The 19,304-nt window shown below is 50.2% G+C and overlaps 2 protein-coding genes and 1 long non-coding RNA gene across 4 annotated transcripts in view; 1 reads left to right on the top strand and 2 right to left on the bottom strand.

The window, feature by feature from the left end:
* Positions 1–2,618: 2,618 nt before the first annotated feature.
* On the bottom strand, positions 2,619–8,626 carry LOC117286942. 2 transcript variants are annotated; one of them, XR_004518113.1, is made up of 4 exons: positions 8,276–8,572; positions 7,086–8,138; positions 5,798–6,033; positions 2,619–2,833 (listed from the first exon to the last, which is right to left on the bottom strand). It is a non-coding gene; the product is annotated as an uncharacterized LOC117286942 (long non-coding RNA). The 2 variants fall into 2 exon arrangements; XR_004518112.1 differs by lacking the exon at positions 2,619–2,833 and having other exon boundaries at positions 5,950–6,033; positions 8,276–8,462; positions 8,545–8,626.
* On the top strand, positions 5,847–9,575 carry LOC104869264 (cytochrome P450 2D6-like). Its single transcript, XM_033766193.1, has 9 exons — positions 5,847–6,043; positions 6,709–6,880; positions 7,095–7,247; positions 7,345–7,505; positions 7,864–8,040; positions 8,216–8,357; positions 8,572–8,759; positions 9,161–9,302; positions 9,378–9,575. The coding sequence occupies exons 1-9, from the start codon at positions 5,864–5,866 to the stop codon at positions 9,554–9,556; spliced, it is 1,494 nt and encodes a 497-aa protein (XP_033622084.1). The 5' UTR covers positions 5,847–5,863; the 3' UTR covers positions 9,557–9,575.
* Positions 9,576–11,340: 1,765 nt separating this feature from the next.
* The window catches only part of LOC104869320, a 31,584-nt gene continuing 23,620 nt past the window's right edge, over positions 11,341–19,304 (bottom strand). Inside the window, exons 4-10 of the mRNA XM_033765933.1 lie at positions 18,169–18,207; positions 17,536–17,576; positions 16,393–16,463; positions 12,791–12,859; positions 12,376–12,459; positions 11,937–11,979; positions 11,341–11,645 (exon numbers count right to left, since the gene is read on the bottom strand). Of these exons, the coding sequence (XP_033621824.1) occupies positions 11,341–11,645; positions 11,937–11,979; positions 12,376–12,459; positions 12,791–12,859; positions 16,393–16,463; positions 17,536–17,576; positions 18,169–18,200 (645 nt within the window). The 5' untranslated portion in view covers positions 18,201–18,207. The remainder of the gene's footprint in view (positions 11,646–11,936; positions 11,980–12,375; positions 12,460–12,790; positions 12,860–16,392; positions 16,464–17,535; positions 17,577–18,168; positions 18,208–19,304) is intronic.

The raw sequence follows: 19,304 nt of genomic DNA on the forward strand, positions 1-19,304 counted from the left end.
ACAGATCAAACTGGAGGTCTTTCTCTGTCACTTCAGAGCTGGCTGACAAGAGGCCTTCCCAGAGCCTCACTTGTCACATCTATGATAGGCAAAGACCAGCACCCAGGCCCGATACAGGCTATATATCTGCTCTAAGTGCTGAAAAGACGAAGACCCCAATGTAGACAAGTAAAAACAATTCGAGGGCCGGGGATTTATTTAGCCCAGCGGTTTGGTGGCCTGCCTCCCAAGCGCAAGGATCTGAGTTCGATCCCCAGTACCAAAAAAAAACAAACAAACAAACAATTCGAAGCCATGCAGCACAGTGCTAGGACGACCAAGCACGTTCTGATTCCTTCCACAGAAGCAGAGGTGATGCATTTTGGTAAATTGGGTCATTTCTCCATGAGCAGTTCTTACTTGGTGAATTATTACCTGTCATCCAGGGAGGTAGAGCGTAGGATCATTGTCCCAGCTGAGGAAGCATCCTGAGCTTCTCAGTGACTTGCCTGTGGCTGCCAAATAATGCAGAGTAGAGGACACACACTCAGTTGTCCTAAAACAGAAATTGAATCGAGGGAGAGAGAAGGAAACTTGGACTCTTGCAGCCCTAGAGAAACAGTGCTTTTTCTGTCTGGATCTTTGGTCAGAAACAAAGCCTTTTTCATAAGGGAGTCAAGGAATGTTCCCTGACCACAGTTGTGCTCTGGACAAGGGACTATGGGTAGTGAACTTTTGGGTGAGGAGTAGCACAGGAAGTTCACTCAGATGACACAGTCCTTCAGGGACAGGCAGTATGTATGGATGTTTCTGAGAAGTGTGAGCAACTTCCTTTGGGCTGGAGTGCACAGTGGTAGGGCTAGGCCATGAGGTTGAACCCAGACTTTTGCCCTGAAATATTGCCCATTGGAGGAGATGATAGGTCTGAAAGCTTTTTGAAGCTGCATTTAGTGGAACTTGCTAACTGGTGAAGGTTTAAGAGGAGGAAAAGTCTGTGGTGCCTCTCAGCTGTCCATTTTGGTGACTTGGATTTGGGAGATGATATAGGGCTGGGTGTGTGGGGAGCCCCTGCCTAGGAGTGTGAGCCAGGCTGCAGTCCTTATCCTCCAGTGCAGACTCTGTGTCATGTGCTGCTTGGTCCTGTGGAGAAACTGGTCCCGGACAGGGTCCCTATGGTTCATGACCTGCAGGTCTGGCTGGGAGGCTGGGTCCTTGAGCACAACCTGCTAATTCCCTGTGACTGTGAGTGACTGTTGCCCAGGCCTGGAAACTCCCCCTTTGTGATGCTTCCCGTGCCCACCAGCTCACTTCCCCTTCTCAGCTGGAGCGCCTGCTGTCACTGAGCCTCATCTGGCCAGCTGGGTTTTGCTGACTGTCTTTTGTAATTTTTTCCTCAAGGGTGACTTGCCTTCCCTGGTGGGAAGTTCCCCAAGGGAAGGACCGAGAAAACAGTGACCTCTGTAGAAGGTCCAGTAATAGTGTTTCAACCTATTAACATGTGTGTTCCTGGGAAGACAGACATTGTAATTACATAGTCATGGAGCTTTTCTTATTTAATTATTATTACTTGTCAGCCTTTTGGCTAAGGTGAAGTATAGTATCTTATTTAATTAATGCACTTAGGCTTGTTGTATTATTTTGTAAAATATTTATTTTCAGTAAAATATTTTTTAGCACCTGTGATATAAGAAGTACAAAAAAAAAAACCAAGTTTTTATGATGTTGTTATAAGTACATGTACAACATCACTACTACTAAAACAAAAAACGGTTGCTTATTAATTTTTGGAAAGCAAAGAGTTGCAATCAGATGTTCAATGTAAAGAAAAATTTGATCATATCTCCTTGTGTATAAGCAGCCTATCCATCCTCCAATTGACTAGGAAGGGTGTGACAGCAAAGGTTAAAGAAAAAGACAACAGAGGCTCGCATAATTTGAAAGTCTACGGTGAGGCCAGGCGGTCAGTGCCTCAGAGCAGGCAAAGACAAGGACTCGCCAAGCTAGCCATCATTTACTGGGTACACACAATAATGGAGGGAGTCTCAGGCGACCTGGATGGCAGCAGCGGTCCTGTGTCAGTGGGAACCTCATGCCAATGAGGGAGGAAAGCAGGGCTTTCCTACAACAGGAGGTGGGATCAGTTAAGCTGGTAAGGAACTTGTCCCTCCCTAGGTGAAACCTTTTTATTTTTGTATTACCGCTCAGTTCTCAAAGAACCAGGATGTCTTCAGCTGATGTAATCTTGCCCTTGAGTGCCTGAGGCCTCAGCTGTGACTGGAGGCAAAACGGAGTTATGTTTCCTTATGCCATAGCCTGCTGGTGGGGAAGGCAACACTGGGCCTTAGACAGCTAGAGTCATACGTTAATTATGAAGCGATTTTTCCCCAAAACTTATGGAGGATGGCTCTGACACTTGCCAGACTTCTATAAGACCTCTCTTCCCAGAGAGTAATGTCTCTCCCTTAACAGTCACTCCTCCCTTCTGTATCGTGGCTTATTCGTGTTACCTTTTGACAGTGTGTACATTTGTGAATACCTGTTTTGAAAATTGAAATTAGATCAGAAACTTCCGACAAGCACCGTGAGAAGTCACGAAGAATTGCAACCAGTTCATCAAACCAGACACTGATGTCATTCTTTATGAGGTACAGGATTTGCATCCCAACTGCTGAGTTTACCTTTCATGGCCAGGGGCTCACTCATCCTGGATGGCCACAATTCAGGTACCACTGAGTCCACCTCATACTAGAGGCCAGGTGATGGTGCTCTTGGGGTGCCTCTCCCTTTATCCTCTGTCACCAGAAAGCATCATTGGTGTCCTGTCCCAGCCCCCAAGGATGCAGTTTCCAGGCCCCTGTGAGTGTGAAGGTGAATTTCAGGCCAGGCTGGAGTCAAAGGAGAACAACTCTCTGGACTGCAACCCTGGGTGATGTCCTCCAAAGGACTGGGTGGGGCAGGTCCCACAGGGTTGGACGGCACAGGAAATGTTTATGGACTTCAGACCCGCCCTAGGGAAAGGGATGAGCCTTGGGCTGTGGAGTAGGCAGCAGACAGGCAAGACCCTGATGCTAGACGTGCTGTGCCACTACACTGTGTGACCTGGGCTTCTCTCTCCCACCCTGCACTTGTTTTCCTTTCTATCCGAGAGAATCACACCAGATGGCTCCTGACTTCCTTCTTCCTTCCCTGAATTGGCCCTGTGAACCTTGCTGTCTAAAGGACCTACTAGTGGCCCCAACTGCTGTCTTACCTGTGTCCTCACCCTCACAGTGACTTCTGGGTGGGGCATGTGGACAGTACTCATGGGTACCTAATGACCATAAGAATACCCCGGAGTCTTTGGTGCATTTAGGGAACATCTTGGGATAGAGAACCCCAGACACTCAAGCCACTGTAAGGCCTCTTCCCAGCTGTTTTGTTTTCTTTGTACTAAGGACTGAATCCAGGGCCTTTGCACTGAGCCACATCCCTAGCCCTTTAAAAATTAAGTGAAGAGCCAGGTGTGGTGGCGCATGCCTCTGATCCCAGCACTTGGGAGGCTGAGGCAGGAGGATCACTGTGAGTTCAAGACCAGCCTGGGGTACATAGTGAGTTCCAGGTCAATCTCAACTACATAGTGAGACCCTGTCTCAAAAAACAAACAAACAAACAAAACCTCAGAAAAACAAACATACATCTAAAAATTAAGTGAAGGGCCAGGGATTTCGCTCAGTGGTTCCACCACCTGCCTCGCAAGTGCAAGGACCCGAGTTTGATCCCTGGTACCAAAAAAAAAAAAAGTGAAATAGATCTTTAGTTGCTCAGTTGCCCAGGCTTGGCTCAAACTTGTGATCTTCCTGTCATACCCTCCTATAATGCTGGGTTCTCAGTGTGCACCACCACAACTGCTTTAGCATTCCCTTAAATCCCTTCAGACAGGGCTCCTCAGCTCATAGCACCCCTGGGATTATGATCTGCCAATTGACACTGAGTCAGAAGGCTGCCAGGGCCCATGGACCACTGCAGGGTATCCACGAAGGTGACAGGCGTTCACTGAGGTGAGGTAGTGTCCCTGGAGGTGTCAGTAGAGAGTGTGGGTGCAGGCAGATGGGGTTTGCCTGAGCAGCTGTGGAGGAGCCAAAAGAAAGCCCTGGACCATGAGAAGCAGCAACTTGAGAGTTTATTGGATTCTTTCATGGATTCTTTCTCATTCATGGCCCTCAGTATTAGGGGTGCCAAAGGCTGAGAACCATTATGCCCAACTTTCTTAAGAGCTGGAGAGCTTCAAGCACTGGGTTTTCCTGCATGTTCTCTACAGCAGAGGACTCAAAAATGCAAAAACAGGTAAGCTTTGTGGGTTCTTTCCTGGAAGAAACTTTACTGTATGATGCCTGGGGGAATCATTCAGCTGTGACAAAGTATGTAAGAGGTTCAAAAACTCCAAGTAGGATAAACTCCAAGAGATCTATACCACTCAATATAGTAGTTGTCAAAAGGCAGAATTTTGAAGGAGCAAGAAGCAAGCAGCGTGTCCTGAACATAGGATTGGCAATAGCATTAGTATTGACTTCTAATCAGAAACCTCAGAGGCCAGAGAACAGTGGCTGCAGGATGTGTGTACAGGCAGGGAAAGGGTCTTCTGGGCTCCACCAGTTGTCGGGGTTAGGAAACTAGTGAGCTCCAAACACACTGCTGGCTCCAGGCACCCAGAGTTTTAACTTGCCAGGTTCAGGCTGGAGCCCAAGTACCTGGGTCCTGGGTGGGCAGAGGACTCCATGCAGAGCCTTAGTGGAGCATCTTCCTGATAGGAGAGGCTCCTCCAGCAATCACAGGGACCCCAGGCTGTGGGTCTGAGTCCCATGTATGTGTGTGTACAAGAGAATACAAGTGCCGGCGTGTGACTCTTGTGTGAGCGCTAGGTGTGTGGCTTGGTAGGACCTAGAATCAGTGTGGGTGTATGGGGGTGTGAGAAGATGTGCAGGAACGTACTTGTGTGTGTAAGATTAGGTGTCACGTGTGCAGTATGCATTGAAAGGACTGGGCTACTTGGATCTGGATGAACGCCACCCACCCCTGAGGCTTCACGTGTTAAACTTTAATGCCATTCTGAGGGCTGTGAGGATGAAAACTTACTCTGACTGGAGATAAAGATGGAGCCTTTGGGAAAGGATCGCCATAAATGAGACCATTAGAGTGGGGCACTAGGACTGAACCCTGGTGGCCTTCTAAGTCCAGACACACACAGGCTCCCTGTCTCTTGCCATGTGACACATCAGGACTCTGCCAGTATGAGGACCATCACCAGATGGGACCCCTTGAACCTTCAGAACCAAAAGCCAAAATCTTTATGTATGAAGTAGCCTACTTGAGGTATTTCCTCACAGTAACTGCGTAACTACTGACTGACACAGATAGAGAACCTCAGCCCGTGTTCCCTCTCATGCCCCTCTGATGACCAAGGCCTCCCTCCATTTATGGACAACAAATATTGGAGGCAGAGGCCACTCAAGAACAGGCAGGGGAGGCAAGGGAAGAGTAAGAACGTGCTCTGCGGGACTGACGTGCTACATAAGGGGTATGGAGCTAGCAGGAGAGAAAGGTGGCAGGGTTCAGTTGCACTATGCTTTTGGCTTGGAGTATGAGGGAGGGACTGGGACATTTCTCCATCGGTCACCTCCACCTCCATCCCCTGGGTGGGCACCTAGACAAGGAGAAGAGGCAAGGGCCTCTGTAGTTGTCACTGCACTCGCCCTGTCCTGCCTTCTACTCTGTGTGAACAGAGCAGCCTGGCTCCTGTATGGTCCAGTGCCCAGGGTGTGATGAGCATGTCCCTTTTGACCTTAGGTCTGTGGAGGGGTGACAGCTTCTGTGTATCCAGAGGAGCCCAGTGGTCCACGAGACAGCCATGGGGCTGCTGAGTGGGGCTGCTGTGGCCGTGGCCGTGGCCGTCTTCGTGCTGCTGGTGGACCTGATGCATCGGCGACAGCGCTGGGCTGCTCACTACCCGCCAGGCCCCGTGCCAGTGCCCGGGCTGGGCAACCTGCTGCAGGTGGACTTCTACAACATGTTGGTGTGCTGCCAAAAGGTAAAGGAGTTGGCGTCACCTAGCAGCAATGGTGGCCGACACACACACACACGCCAGCCGTGGCTGGTGGGGAAGCCACAGAATGCACAGGGAGATGCGGCCGTAAGAAGCAGCAGGCTGAAGGCTGCCCCGGGGAGGACACTTAAGGCCTGAGGGCACTCTAAGGGCACAGTGTGGGAGGGCGGGGCCAGGAGGTGAGGTGAGATACGTGGCCCAGGTTCTGGATCCAGTTGGTAGAACAGAAATTATGTATGCCATGCGTCCCTTCTGATGACATCAGAGGAACAGTCCTGGGATTGAGGGGCAGGGCCAGAGTCTGAGGGGCATTCAGTGGGGAAACTGAGACCAAGGGAGGTACAGTGATGTGTCAGTCCTGTGAAGCCTCACAGTGTGAACTACAATTTCCTCATCTGTGAAAGAAGAGGCTAATGGACCCTGTGATGATTTCCTGTGACTGGTTAATAACGGCTGGCCCGTAGGATCCAAAGTGAGTTTCTCCCCCTTAGGGGATATGAGCCCCTGGCCTCCTGACACCGGATCTGGACGCTGCTCCTCCTCACACCTGGTTCTCTATTGGCTTCCCCTGAGCCTCACACGATGAAAATCAGCAGCTCTGCATGGGTCCGGACCCTGGCTTGACGCATGCACTGACCCTTTGCCTACAGCTGCGGGGCCGTTTTGGGGACGTGTTCAGCCTGCAGCTGGCCTGGAAGCCAGTGGTCGTACTCAACGGGCTGGCGGCTGTGCGAGAGGCGCTGGTAAAGCACAGCGAGGACACCGCTGACCGGCCTCCGATGCCCATCTATGAGCACCTGGGCATTGGGCAGCGTTTTCAAGGTCAGTGAAGGCAGGGGCAGAGACAGAAATAGGGCTGGAGGAGGGTCACGGGACTCGTAGACTGTCCAGGGTCTAGTGGGGACGAACACATGGGAACAGGCTCAGGGGAAAGCCAGCGATGCAGGTGGGACCAGTAGGAAAGGGATCCCATCGTGAGGGGAGAGTAAAGAGCATGGTGGGGCAGGAGTCTCAAGGCCAAGCCCACCTGCCCCAGGGCTGATCCTGGCACACTACGGACCCGCCTGGCGTGAGCTGCGCCGCTTCTCCGTGTCCACTCTGCGCAACTTCGGGCTGGGTAAGAAGTCGCTGGAGCAGTGGGTGACCGAGGAGGCCGCCTGCCTCTGTGCCGCCTTTGCCAACCAGGACGGTAGGTGCTGGGCTCAGGGGAGCAAAGAAGGGTAGAAGGAAGGGGTGGGGAGGAGGGGGCGGACTGCGACAGGGACACCCCACATCCCTATTCCCAGGACGCCCCTTTAGCCCCAGTGCCCTCCTGAACAAAGCCATGTGCAATGTGATTGCCTCTCTCATCTATGCCCGCCGCTTCGAGTATGACGACCTGCGCTTGGTCAGGCTGCTGGAGCTGCTGGAAGACATGTTGAAGGAAGAGTCTGGCATCTTACCCAAGGTGCAGGACACAGGGGAGGCTGGGCAGGAGAGGACCCTGCGGTGGGTGAGGGGGTGAAGAGGAGAGGGCATTCTAGGAGAGGTTGCTGCAGGAGGAAAGGCCTGGAGGTGACAAATGTCACAACAGTGGGAGAGGTGTCCAGGTTTGGGCTCCAGAGGGGGCCGAGTCTGCATCTCCTGTCCTTGGGAGACACCGACACTTGTAGATTTCCAGGATAGGATGTTGCTTTTGGCAGCCCCAGCCCGGACAGAGTGTGGAGGAGGCCCTGGATCCAGCCCAGAGAAGGCTGGGGCCTGAGGCTGGTCCAGGTGAGCACTTATGTCAGGAAGGACCCAGGATGCTCTCTGTGCTGTCCCAGGTGCTGAACTCGGTCCCCATCCTCCTGCGCATCCCCGGCCTTCCAGGCAAGGTCTTTCCCGGACAGAAGGCCTTCATGGATCTGCTGGACGAGCTGCTGACTGAGCACAGGATGACCTGGGACCCAGCCCAGCCACCCAAAGACCTGACTGACACCTTCCTGACCGAGATGGAGAAGGTAAGAGGTGGCCGTCAGAGAAGGGCTCCGAGATGGGCGTCCTATGAGGCATGAGGCAAGGTGGGGCCTGGGCACCTCCCAGTGAGCCAGCATCTGGGCTGAGGGGTGCAGAACAGGGGTCACTGTGGGGCTTCCTGTCTCGTCCCCCTGAGCCCACCCTCTCTGCCTGGCCCAGGCCAAGGGGGACCCCGAGAGCATCTTCAAAAATGAGAACCTGCGCCTGGTTGTGGCTGACCTGTTCACGGCAGGGATGGTGACCACTTCGACCACGCTGGCCTGGGCCCTGCTGCTCATGATCCTGCACCCGGATGTGCAGCGTGAGCCCAGCAGGGGCTGATGGGAGGGTGAGGGAGGAAAGTAGTGGCAGGGTCCCTGAGCTGAGCTGAGACCCCTGAAACTCCAAGCACAGGCTTCATCGGCTCCTATAAGACTGACACACTCCGGCTGGTTGCAGCCCTTAACGCATGGGAGGAAAGGGTCAGGGCCAGGTCTCCAGGCACTGACCTGCCGTGGGGATGAATGTCTGTCCAGGCCGTGTCCACCAGGAGATCGATGAAGTGATAGGGCAGGGGCGGCTCCCAGAGATGGGGGACCAGGCCCGCATGCCCTTCACCAACGCCGTGATTCACGAGGTGCAGCGCTTTGGGGACATCACTCCATTGGGTTTGCCCCACATGACGAGCCGAGACACTGAAGTGCAGGGCTTCCGCATCCCCAAGGTAGGCTGGGCCCTCCTTCCCCAGCATGGCCTGTACTGGGTGAGGCCAGGCAGTACCCAGGCTTCTGATCCTGGATTCCCTAAGTGTGGCCGGGCTCAGGCTGGGTGTTTGAAATGCTGGGCACAGAGAATGAGACTCAAATCCCGCAGAACCTCTGGGGTGGTGGAATAAAAACTAGAACAAGTCACCTGGTGTTGGAGGAGACAGTACAGAGGCAGATGACATCGTTAGCACCTATGGGAGCCTGGTGACCTGGCCCTGCCATGGGATCAGAGGGTGCTGAGAAGCTTCTGGCGTTCATGGTTCAATGAAAGGGTCCAGGCGTGAGCCAGGCAGTGCGCTCATGCGTGTTTAGTGGCAGGTTTCTGTGTCCCCACCTTCACGTCCCCACCTCCTGCCAGGGCACAACGATCCTCGTCAACCTGTCATCGGTGCTGAAGGATGAGACCGTCTGGGAGAAGCCCTTCCAGTTCCACCCCGGACACTTCCTGGACGCCGAGGGCCGCTTCGTCAAGCACGAGGCCTTCCTGCCGTTCTCAGCAGGTGCTTGCTCCTTGGGTTCCCGGTCCCTGTCCCCTTCGCAGGGTGCCGGCTGACTGACCCCGTCCCCACCCACAGGGCGCCGCGCATGCCTCGGGGAGCCCCTGGCCCGCATGGAGCTCTTCCTCGTCTTCACCTGCCTGCTGCAGCGCTTCAGCTTCTCGGTGCCCGAGGGGCAGCCCCGGCCCAGGGACTGTGCACCTTTTGCTGTCCTGGTGACCCCATCTCCCTACCAGCTGTGTGCTCTGCACCGCTAAGGGGGACACCACATCCCCACTCACTCAAGCTGGGACCTGGATGTACAATTAACCGGAACCCCAAGCTGTCCTGGGCCTTTAGCAGCCTCCCCAGGGACATTTCCCACTCCTTACCTTGGCTGTTAACTGTAAAAATCAAAGGCGTAGACTGCTCTGTTTTCCTGGGTAAGGTCTATACTCGATGACTGAAGTCATACATTTAAAAGGATTTCTAACCAAATGACAAGTAGTCAATTAAAAATAAAATCTGCTGGGCTGGGGATTTAACTCAGTGGTGCCGCCACCTTCCTTGCAAGCACAAGGTCCTGAGTTCAATCCCCAGTACCAAAAAAAAAAAAAAAAAAAATCTGCTATGCCAACTCTGAAAAAGCACTGACAGTTAAAAAGTGACCCCTGTAATTTAATCGTTTGCTTTTTAAAAAAAGAGCATAAATTGTTTATAGAGCGAATGACAAAGATTAGGTGCTTGCCAGAGTAGATTATAAACTCCTAGTACTGGGAGTGGGGGAAACAGAGAAAAAGCTGCACTAGGGTATAAATGACTCTGGATAAACACTTTGAGTGTCAGGCTATTTTTGGGGCTGGTATCTCATTCTAACCAGATCAAAAAATTACAACAGTAGGTCTCATTTTTGTTGTTCCCAGCGCTCCCTCCACCTGACCTGTCTGTCGCACACAATCGTATGTGTAAGAGTTCTTTCCTCACTGTGCCCCGAGGGAGGGATCCACATGTCGATCACCAGAGAATGTCAGGAGCATCGCCCTGCCCCATACCCCCGCCTCTTCCCACCCCAGTGATGGATACTGTACCACGTATAGCACCCAAAAGGAGGGGTCAGTGGTGTCTGGGAAGGCAGGGAATAGCAGGACTCTGGCTGGAGGCCCTGCTTTCACCTCCAATCTGTCATTAACTTCTTGGATGATACCCAAGAGGCGAAGAAATCAGGAAGGCAGGGATTGACACCAGGGCTCTGTCACGCAGTTCCCAGAAGTTTCATGGCAAGGCTTGGAGGGAGCCCAGGAATGACCACCTCCCTGTGTCACAGGAAGACAAGATTGGTCTCATTCTGTGGCCCCTCAGAGGTACGATGTCCAGGCCCCTCGTAGTGCAGAGTTGTTTCTCAGGCCTGGCTGGAGTTAGGGGACACTTGGGGCTGCAGGCTAGGGCTCCGCCTTCTCAGTGGCCAGGTCGGGTTAGGGGATGAGCCTGTGGGGGCCTAGGGAAAGGACACAGCCCTGGACCCATGTGACAATGAGGGAGACAGAGAAGTAGGTGACGTGGGCTGCAGAGAGAGAGAGACAGAGACACACACACACCCTGCTTCTAGACCTCACTTTGCCATTACACCGCACAGACTCTGGGATCCTCCTACCCACCCAGGGCTGCTGTTGCCCCTTTTCCCACTGAGAAGTTTGCACCAGATGGTCGTCAATGCCTGTCTTCCTCTGATTTCTGGGCCTGTGATGCTTGTTCTAGAATCCATCCAACTCAGGGCAAGAACCGCTCTAGTCCACGTCCGTCCTCATCCCTCAAGGCATGTTCTACCATGGAGACGGCACCCAAGGTTGAGTAAGTACCATTTGCCTCTCTGTTCCCGAGACCACCTGGGACAGGGAACTACAGACAGCAGAAGCAACCCCAGGCCTCATCCCAGAGGACCCTGCAGCATCTCAACTGCGGTCTCCACAAACACTTCAGTAAGTGCCCTTGGGACAGGAAGCTCTGCATGCAGCTTGCAGCATGCCAGGTCATGGTCTGGTGCCTGGCACGGAGTTGGCAGGGCCTACACTGGCCACTGCAGAGTGTCCACTAGGGGGAAGAGTCTGGGCAGGAAGCAGTGTCCTGGAGCTGTCGGGAGAATGTACAGATGCGGGCAGGTGGGGCTTGTTTGAGCCACTGCGGGGCCCCTGGAAGGAGGCACTGGACCATTGAGGTCAGAACTCAAGGGTTTATTAGATCCCTTCTCATTCATGGCTCTGCACCTTGGGAGTGTCAGGGGCTGGAAACCAGTCCTGCCAGAACTTTCGCAGGAGCTGGGGAGCCCAGCCCCATAGCCTTTTTCCTCCTTGCTGTCTATCACGGAAGCCCCTAAAACACACAAAAAGGTGAGGCCTTTGGGTTCCTTGCTGGAAGGAGCCTTCACCCGGGCCCAGATGCCCCCCGGAATGCTGGGACAGTCAGTCACCTGTGATAAAAGGGTACCCATGCGGCCCGCTAGGGGGAGCAGTCAGAGAACACAGGCAGCATATTCACGGTCAAGGCACCTGGCTACCTGAGTTTTGTGTCTCTGCGGGTCTGGAGGGTTAGGAGGGGTGCTGTGTGTTTAACATGAGGGAGGAGGGCAGTATTTTTGCAGCAGGGTTGAGAAAGCGGTCTTACCAGATGGATATTCAGCAACTTCCTGTTGGACCTTTTTCTTTTCCTGTAATGGAAGAGGGACACAGCAATTAAGATGGGGCTGGTTCTATGTTGTGATAGGGAAACTGAGGCCCTCCGTGAGAAGTCGGGGAAGGCTGGGATGTAGACCTACTCTGTGCTCACACCAGGTCTGCTGCCTTTCAGCTCCATGAAGGATCCCTTCTCCACAATGACGACAGCTTGAACTAGTGGTCCTGGGGTTAAGCTTAGGCTCCTACTACCACCCCTGCCTTCGTGCCTCAGTCGCTCCCCACCCCGCAGTAATCCATGGTTTCTGGGGAGGACCCAGGCTAGGAATGTGCCAGTGGAGGCTTCAGGCCACCCTTACCTACGAGCCTGGCTCTCTGCACCCTTCCTAAGTAAGAATGGGGCCAGTAGCTTCATCCCCTGCAGACCTCACCTGTTCTTCCTCCTGAGGCAACGTGTCCGTCAACTCCTTGGGGGCAGAATCATTCCGTCTTCCTGTTGCTCTGGGGCTTATGGCCTGCAGGGAGAGTCAAGAGGGCCGCATATGGGCAGTAGAGCTTTGAACATCTCACCCCTCCTGTTCACACTCCAAGGGATGCGTTCCAGCTTTGCTTTTCCCTTGAGCCGTAGCTTGTTAAGTTTCCCCTTAGGAGGCACCTAACAAAGCTCTCACAGGAAGACAGCAGGGCTCCTCCTCTGGAGGAGGCTTCACTTACCCCAGAGGCTTGCTGCTTCCCACTCTTGACTGCGCGTCTCTGCAGGGACACAGGGCCCTCGCTGTGCCTGCCAGGAGTACCCAGGACAGCCACCCCACACCAGGGAAGCGGGTGTCCCCAGCCCTTACCCACCTGAGTGGTTTCAGGGTAGCACTTATCCATCATCATGCCCCACACTGGCCTTAAGGTCTTCCCTGTGGACTGTGTGACAAGGACAGAGGGAAGGCTGAGATAAGGCTGTGTCATGCCTTCCTAATTCACAAAGACTACCAGATATTTACAGGACTATAATTGAGGTCTTTAGAGAGATAAAGGTTTGCACTCGTGAAACAGTATGAGGTTCTTAACAAAAAAATCTTCAAAACAACCACCTCTAATTTTTCCCCTCAATATCAGGGATCAAGTCTAGATTTCATTTTCTCTCCCACTACACACACACACACACCTTTTTCTTGTCTTTTCTGTTGTTTTGTTTTATTTTTAATTTTCTAGTTTTTATTCTTTAACTGGATTTTTAAATCTCCTTCTTTCTCATCTTTCCTTTTTATCTTGCTTCTTCCATTTTTCCCGTTGTGCACTCCCTCCAATTTTATTAGTGTTATTATTGCTTTTACTTTTTTTTTTTTTTTTTTTTTGAGGTAAGGTCCCACTATGTAGTTCAGGCTGAATTTAAAGTTACTATGTAGCCCAGACTGGCCTCAAACTTGTGGCAATCCTCCTGCCTCAGCCTCATGAGTGTTGGGATTATAGGTGTGTGCCATCACACCATCTATTATAAATACTTTGAATCCTAATTAATTTTTAGTCTTTTAATTATTCCTGATTTCTATTGTTATTAGTGGTATAGTTGTTGGTTTTAATTGTTTCAATATCTGTCACTGTTACTGCAGTTTATTTTCACCTCTTTGTGAAGTACTAGAGATAAAGCCTTCAAAAGAAGGCTGGTCACTAGGAAGATCCTCACATAAAAATAGAAGGAATATCTATCCCAAAAGATGCACAAATCTCAACACTGAAACACAAGAAGTGCTGGGTGTGGTGGTGCATTCCTGTAATCCCAGCATTCAGGAGGCTGAGGCAGGAGGACCACCACAAGTTAAAGACCAACCCATGCTGCATAGTGAGACCCTATCTCAAAAAAACCAAGAAAGAAAGAAAAAAAAGGAGACAAGTATGAAAAACAGTGGAATGCATTAATGAGTAAGTGCAGAATATGAAAGAGTAATTCAACGAAGAGATTCTGAAGAATCAAACAATTCTTGGATATGTAAAGCACAATAATTCAGACTTTAAAAACTCAATACAAAGCCTCACCAATAGAATGCCTCCAACAAAAGACAGAATTTCAAGGCTTGAAGATAAAGTTGATGAATTATTTCACTCAGCCACTGGTTAAAAAAAAACAACACAACTTAGAACAAAACATCCAAGAATTCTGGAACATGGTTAGAAGGCCAAACTCACAAATTTGGAGTGTAGAAGAGGGCACTGAGTTATTAGCATGGAAAGTCTCTAATGAAATAATTACAGAAAAACTCCCAAATCCAGGTATAAGAGCCATTAAGAATCCCAAACAGGCTTGATCAGAAAAGAGCCTCCCCATATCCTAGTTAAAATGCCAAGAAAGGGCCGGGGATTTAGCTCAGCGGTTCGGTGTCCTGCCTTGATCCCTGGTACCAAAAAAAAAAAAGCCAAGAAAACAAATACCGAAAGTGGCACAAAAGAAATGCTGAGCAACTTACAGAGCCAAACTCATGAGAATAACTAATATTCCAGCTTGAGGGGGAATGGGATAAAAATCAAATAAAATTTACTGAAGCCAAAAAAAATAATAATATTCCATGCAAAGGGAACCTGAAAGCAGACAGATGTAGTTATACTCCAATCCAACAAAGCAGACTTCAAGACAAAACTCATCAGAAAAGACAAGATGGCCACAACATATTGGTAATGATCCACCAGGAATATATTAAATTGTAAATATGCACCAAACATAGTGTACCCAACTTCATAAAACAGTACTTGACATAAGGGTCATATATGACCTAATACAATAATAGTGGGTGACTTCAATATTCTACTCTCGCCGATGGATAGGGTCATCTAGATCCCCTCCCCCAACATCAACCAGCCTCAGAGTTAAACTACACAATAAATCAAATGGACTTAGGGCCAGGGATTTAGCTCAGTGGCACTGTGCCTACCTCACAAGCACAAGGTCCTGAGTTCATCCCTAGTACCAAAACAAAAATCAGATGGACTTAATAGATATCAACAGAATATTCCACCCACCAACTACATAATACACTTTTCAGCAGCTTATGGAACATTCTCCAAAATAGATCATATTTTAGACCATAAAGCAAGTCTAAACAAATACAATAAAAGGAAATAATTTATTGCACCTTACCAGATTATAATGAAGTGGAGCTAGAAAGCAACAATTAGAAAAACTGCAGAAATTACACCAATGAAGATTGGCAGACTCATTTTTTTGGTATGGTAATGGTGACTGAACCCAGGACCTTGTCACTTCGCTATATCCCTACCCCTTTTTCGGTTTTCCTCTTGAGGCAGGGTCTCACTAAATCACTAAATTGCTTAGGCTGGACTCAAACTTGAGATTCTCTTGCCTCAGCCTCCCAGAGTGCTGGGATTACAGGCATTTGTCACCCGCCATGTGACAGTTCACTTTGGAAAGATTGAAGCTGTCAAGGGGAACTGTTTTGAATTCCTAGAATCCAATGAGAATGGAAATGCAGCATCGCAGAGTCTCTGGGATATGGGAAAGGTGGCTTAGTCTATAACCAATAGGGAAAGGCACAGTAAAATTACATTGAGAGTCTGTCTCACGCTGGTCAGAAGGGCTATCGTCAAGAAAACAAGGCCAGTGAAGATGTGAGAAGGAGGAACATTTTGACACTGCTAGTGGGTACATAAATCAGTACAGCCACTATGGAAATAAGTATAGATGTTCTCCCGGAAATCTAAAAATAAAACTACATATCACATGACCCGACTATGCCACTCCTTGGTATACACCTAAGAGAATTAAAATCAGCAACTATAGGGATATCTGCATACCCCTGTTTGTTGCAGAACAAATCACAATTCAACTACGTTATGGAATCAGCCCAGGTGCCCATCAAAGAATGAACAGGTAAAATGTGAAAATATATATGTGAAATGGAGTATTATTCAGCTATAAAGAATAAAATTAGGGTCAGGGATTTAGCTCAGTGGTCCCTCCACCTGCCTCACAAGTGCAAGGTCCCAAGTTCGATCCCTGGTACAAAAAAGAACAAAAAAATTGTCATTTGCAGGAAAATGGAGCTGGAGATGTTAATCAAAATAAGCCACATTCAGAAACAAAAATTATATTTTCCCTAATGTGTGGAACCTAAAAAAGGAGAAATAAGAGGTGTAAGGAAGGGTAAAAGGGAAGATGAAATGTTAGATGCAGATATGAAAATACATTGAAGCGCATTATTTTGTAGAACTAATAAGCCTTAATGAAATATTAAAAATAAAATATTTTCAATTCTAAAAACTATGCTATAATTATATTGAAAAGCCACAGAGAGAAGAAATGTGTGTTGGAGGTGCTGGCCTTCACAGTCACACACGATCTTGGTATACATAGGTGGCTGACCATTTGTGGTTGAGCACAGCCCCTATTCGTTTCAAGTGAGATGATCCCAGCCGCTATAGGCCTCACCAGCAGATGTGCCTACCTGTGATGACTCCCCTGCAATCTCGGGGGCTATTCTTTCCACAGACGTCTGGAAGTAGTAATACACCACTCCTGCAGGTTGATGAGAAGATATGTTAAAGCATTTAAAAAAGACAGACAGCCGGGCGCGGTGGTGCACGTCTGTAATCCCAGCACTTGGGTGGCTGAGATTACAGGCACATGCCACTATGCCCGGCAGAAACCATGTGCTTTTAAACTGCTTAAATTTGTGGCAAAAGATATTAGGAACTAAAATGTGAGGAGAGATAAATAGTTGGGTTTTTTTTTGAGACAGAGTCTCGCTATGTAGTCTAAGCTGGTCTTGAACTCACTTTGGAGTCTGGGCTGGCCTCAAACTTTCAGCACTCCTCCTGCCTCAGCCTCCCAAGTGCTGGGATGTGTGTCACCACACCCAGTGAGATACATAGTTTTTCCAAAGGTACACAAGCAAAATTATAAAGATCACTGCTGTTGGATGTTATTAGGTTGTACAGGGTTTGAGGTATTTGTATTTTGGAGGTGGGGCAGTGTGGACTTTAGAGTTAGACGTGGGTTCAGATACTAAGTTCACTCCATTTTTTTTAATTGTTTAAAAGTTTTGTATTGTGTCATACAAACTGTCTTCATATACTAGTGCAAAGGGAAAGACTTCTCCCTTCTTCCCAAACATTGCAGTAGGGCCCATTTTTGCTAATACATCAGAAAGTTAAAACAATTGTCCCCTTCTGAATTCTGAACAGCTAATTCTAATGCTAGCTTTTCATTGTTTTGTTTTGGCTCTTAGTCTAGGCTGGCCTTGAACTCCTGATTCTCCTGCCTCAGATTACAGCCAGACTTGGGCTTTTGAATCTTGTCTCCCTGATCTGGCACAAACATGAATAGTTCTAGTGCCTTTCAGCTCATTCCTGAATTTTCTCTTTCCAAGTTCACTTTGAAAGGAAGAAAAGGACAAAGAAGGTAGCCTTGGCCTTGAACAGTACGGCCAGGCCCTTATGGGAGCTGAGTATATACCTGGGGGTAGGTGGATGTGTGAGCCCTGAGGGTGGGATCAGTCCCCCAGGTCCTGCCATCATCTCTAACCCACACAGCACCCCTCACAGTCTATTACGATTACGATTACTATTTCCAGCACCCAGCCTGTTACCTGCTAGAACGAAGAGGTGTGCTACATACAGGGTCTTGAGTCTGGAAGGGAAAGCATTCCTGAGAGGGGCTGGCATGTCCCTGCCCTTTCTTCTGGGTACTGGTTCTCCTCCCCCACCAGACCCTAGAACCAACTCTGCCAGGGTCGGTCCAGGCAGCATTTGTGGATGAGCAAACCTCAGTTGCAACAGGGCTCAGCTGACAGATGGGCATGATTCTTTGCCTCTTCCTAGTCCTTCAATACCAGACTTTTGGTGGGGAGCACTCAGGAACCCCCCTGGCTCCATGCCCCCACCCCCACGCACACACACTAAGGGGCCCACCCAGGCCAGAAGACAGGAGCAGACCCGTTTCATGCTGGATTTGCTCTTCTCCCCGTGTTCCTCCAAACCCGAGACTAGAACCAAAATCCTGTGGCCCAGCCTACTCTTCTAGGGCACTGTCAGGATGGTGGCTCCCTGCCCACACACGCGCGTGCACACACACACACACACACACGCCCCCTCAAATCCTGGACACATTCCAATAGTCAGGGGAAGAGGAATAGAGAACCCCATTTTCCCTTCCTCTTGGGCCAGGTAGGGGCCCCTTTGTTCATTTAGGAACCAGGTAACAGGGCCCCTATAAACCTTACCCCTCTCTTTGGCGGCTTTGACCAAACAGCATTTTCAGTCTAGGAAAAAAAGATGGGCAACAGTCAGTGTAATGTACCGTGCAGGCCTGGGAGCCCGGTGCTCCCGCCTCTCAGCTGGCAGGGATGACAGTGGGTGAGGGATGGTTGGGAAGGGCAAGACCCTACCCACAGCCCAGCCTGGGAGGCTGCCGGTCACAGCTGGAAGCCAGATTCACTAGGAGCAAGGAAAGTGCTCAGGAATTTCTCCTCAAAGATCTGAGTACCTGAAAGCTTGTTTCAGTGTCCCGAGAGTTAGAGGTCAGACCAGCAAATCATGATGGAGGAGGAGGGCTGGGACAGATTCAAGAAAAAGGCACAGCTCCACTGGACATTTGGCACGAAATGTCCCCAGGTGTAAGTGGCTAATTATCATAGTAAATAAAACTACCAAAACTTCAAAGTGTCTTTCTGTTTTATGCAGCATACAAAAATAATTCTGAGAGTGGTGATTTCCTTGCCCCCTCAAGATACCGTTGTCTGAAATCCCACCATGCTATTAGAAATGCACCCAGAATGACATCCTTATGAAGTCAAGGTCTCCAACGTGAGAGGGCCCCTCTGGACCGCCCAGTGAAGCCTCCATCTCCCAGGTCCGCTCCCACCCTCCACAGGGGCGTCCCACCTCTGCTTTCCTCACATTCTGCTTGGAAGAGAGCAGAGGAAACTGCCCTCCCTCTGCTGCCCGCAGGCTGCCCGCCGTCTCCCCTCCTCCAAGGTGAGCCCTACTCCTGCACAGCTCCATCTCCCGCTGCAGTCTGTACCTTCAGGGAGTCGCTCACGCCTGCACGTTCCTTCTGCTTTTCCCTCTTTTCTGGGTCCTTCCCATTAGCACTCCAACACATCACTCATCTCTTCCATTAAAAAAGAAAGTCTCTCCCTTGAACCGACAACCCTGCGCATCACAAACACTGTCCAAGGCTGATGTGTTCACTGCTCTCCCAGCCCTCACTCTACAGCCCACTGCACCCCATTTCTGGCCCCTTAAGCCTCTCACCAAGGCCACCAAACCCAACGCCCGTTCTCTGGCCTCGGCCCCTTCTCTGCCAGGCACCGCAGGCCTCCCTGAACAGCAGAGGAAACCGCCCTCCCTCTGCTGC

The sequence above is a fragment of the Fukomys damarensis genome, unplaced genomic scaffold (genome assembly GCF_012274545.1).
Source record: "Fukomys damarensis isolate Sample0158 unplaced genomic scaffold, DMR_v1.0_HiC HiC_scaffold_19, whole genome shotgun sequence".
NCBI lineage: Eukaryota > Metazoa > Chordata > Mammalia > Rodentia > Bathyergidae > Fukomys > Fukomys damarensis.

What these genes read in the sequence shown, in the direction of transcription:
- LOC104869264 (XM_033766193.1), top strand. Translation starts at nt 5,864, where the DNA reads ATGGGGCTGCTGAGTGGGGCTGCTGTGGCCGTGGCCGTGGCCGTCTTC. An exon ending in TGTTGGTGTGCTGCCAAAAG is followed by an intron (nt 6,044 to 6,708) that starts GTAAAGGAGTTG and finishes CTTTGCCTACAG; the next exon opens with CTGCGGGGCCGTTTTGGGGA. An exon ending in CTTCCTGCCGTTCTCAGCAG is followed by an intron (nt 9,303 to 9,377) that starts GTGCTTGCTCCT and finishes CCCCACCCACAG; the next exon opens with GGCGCCGCGCATGCCTCGGG.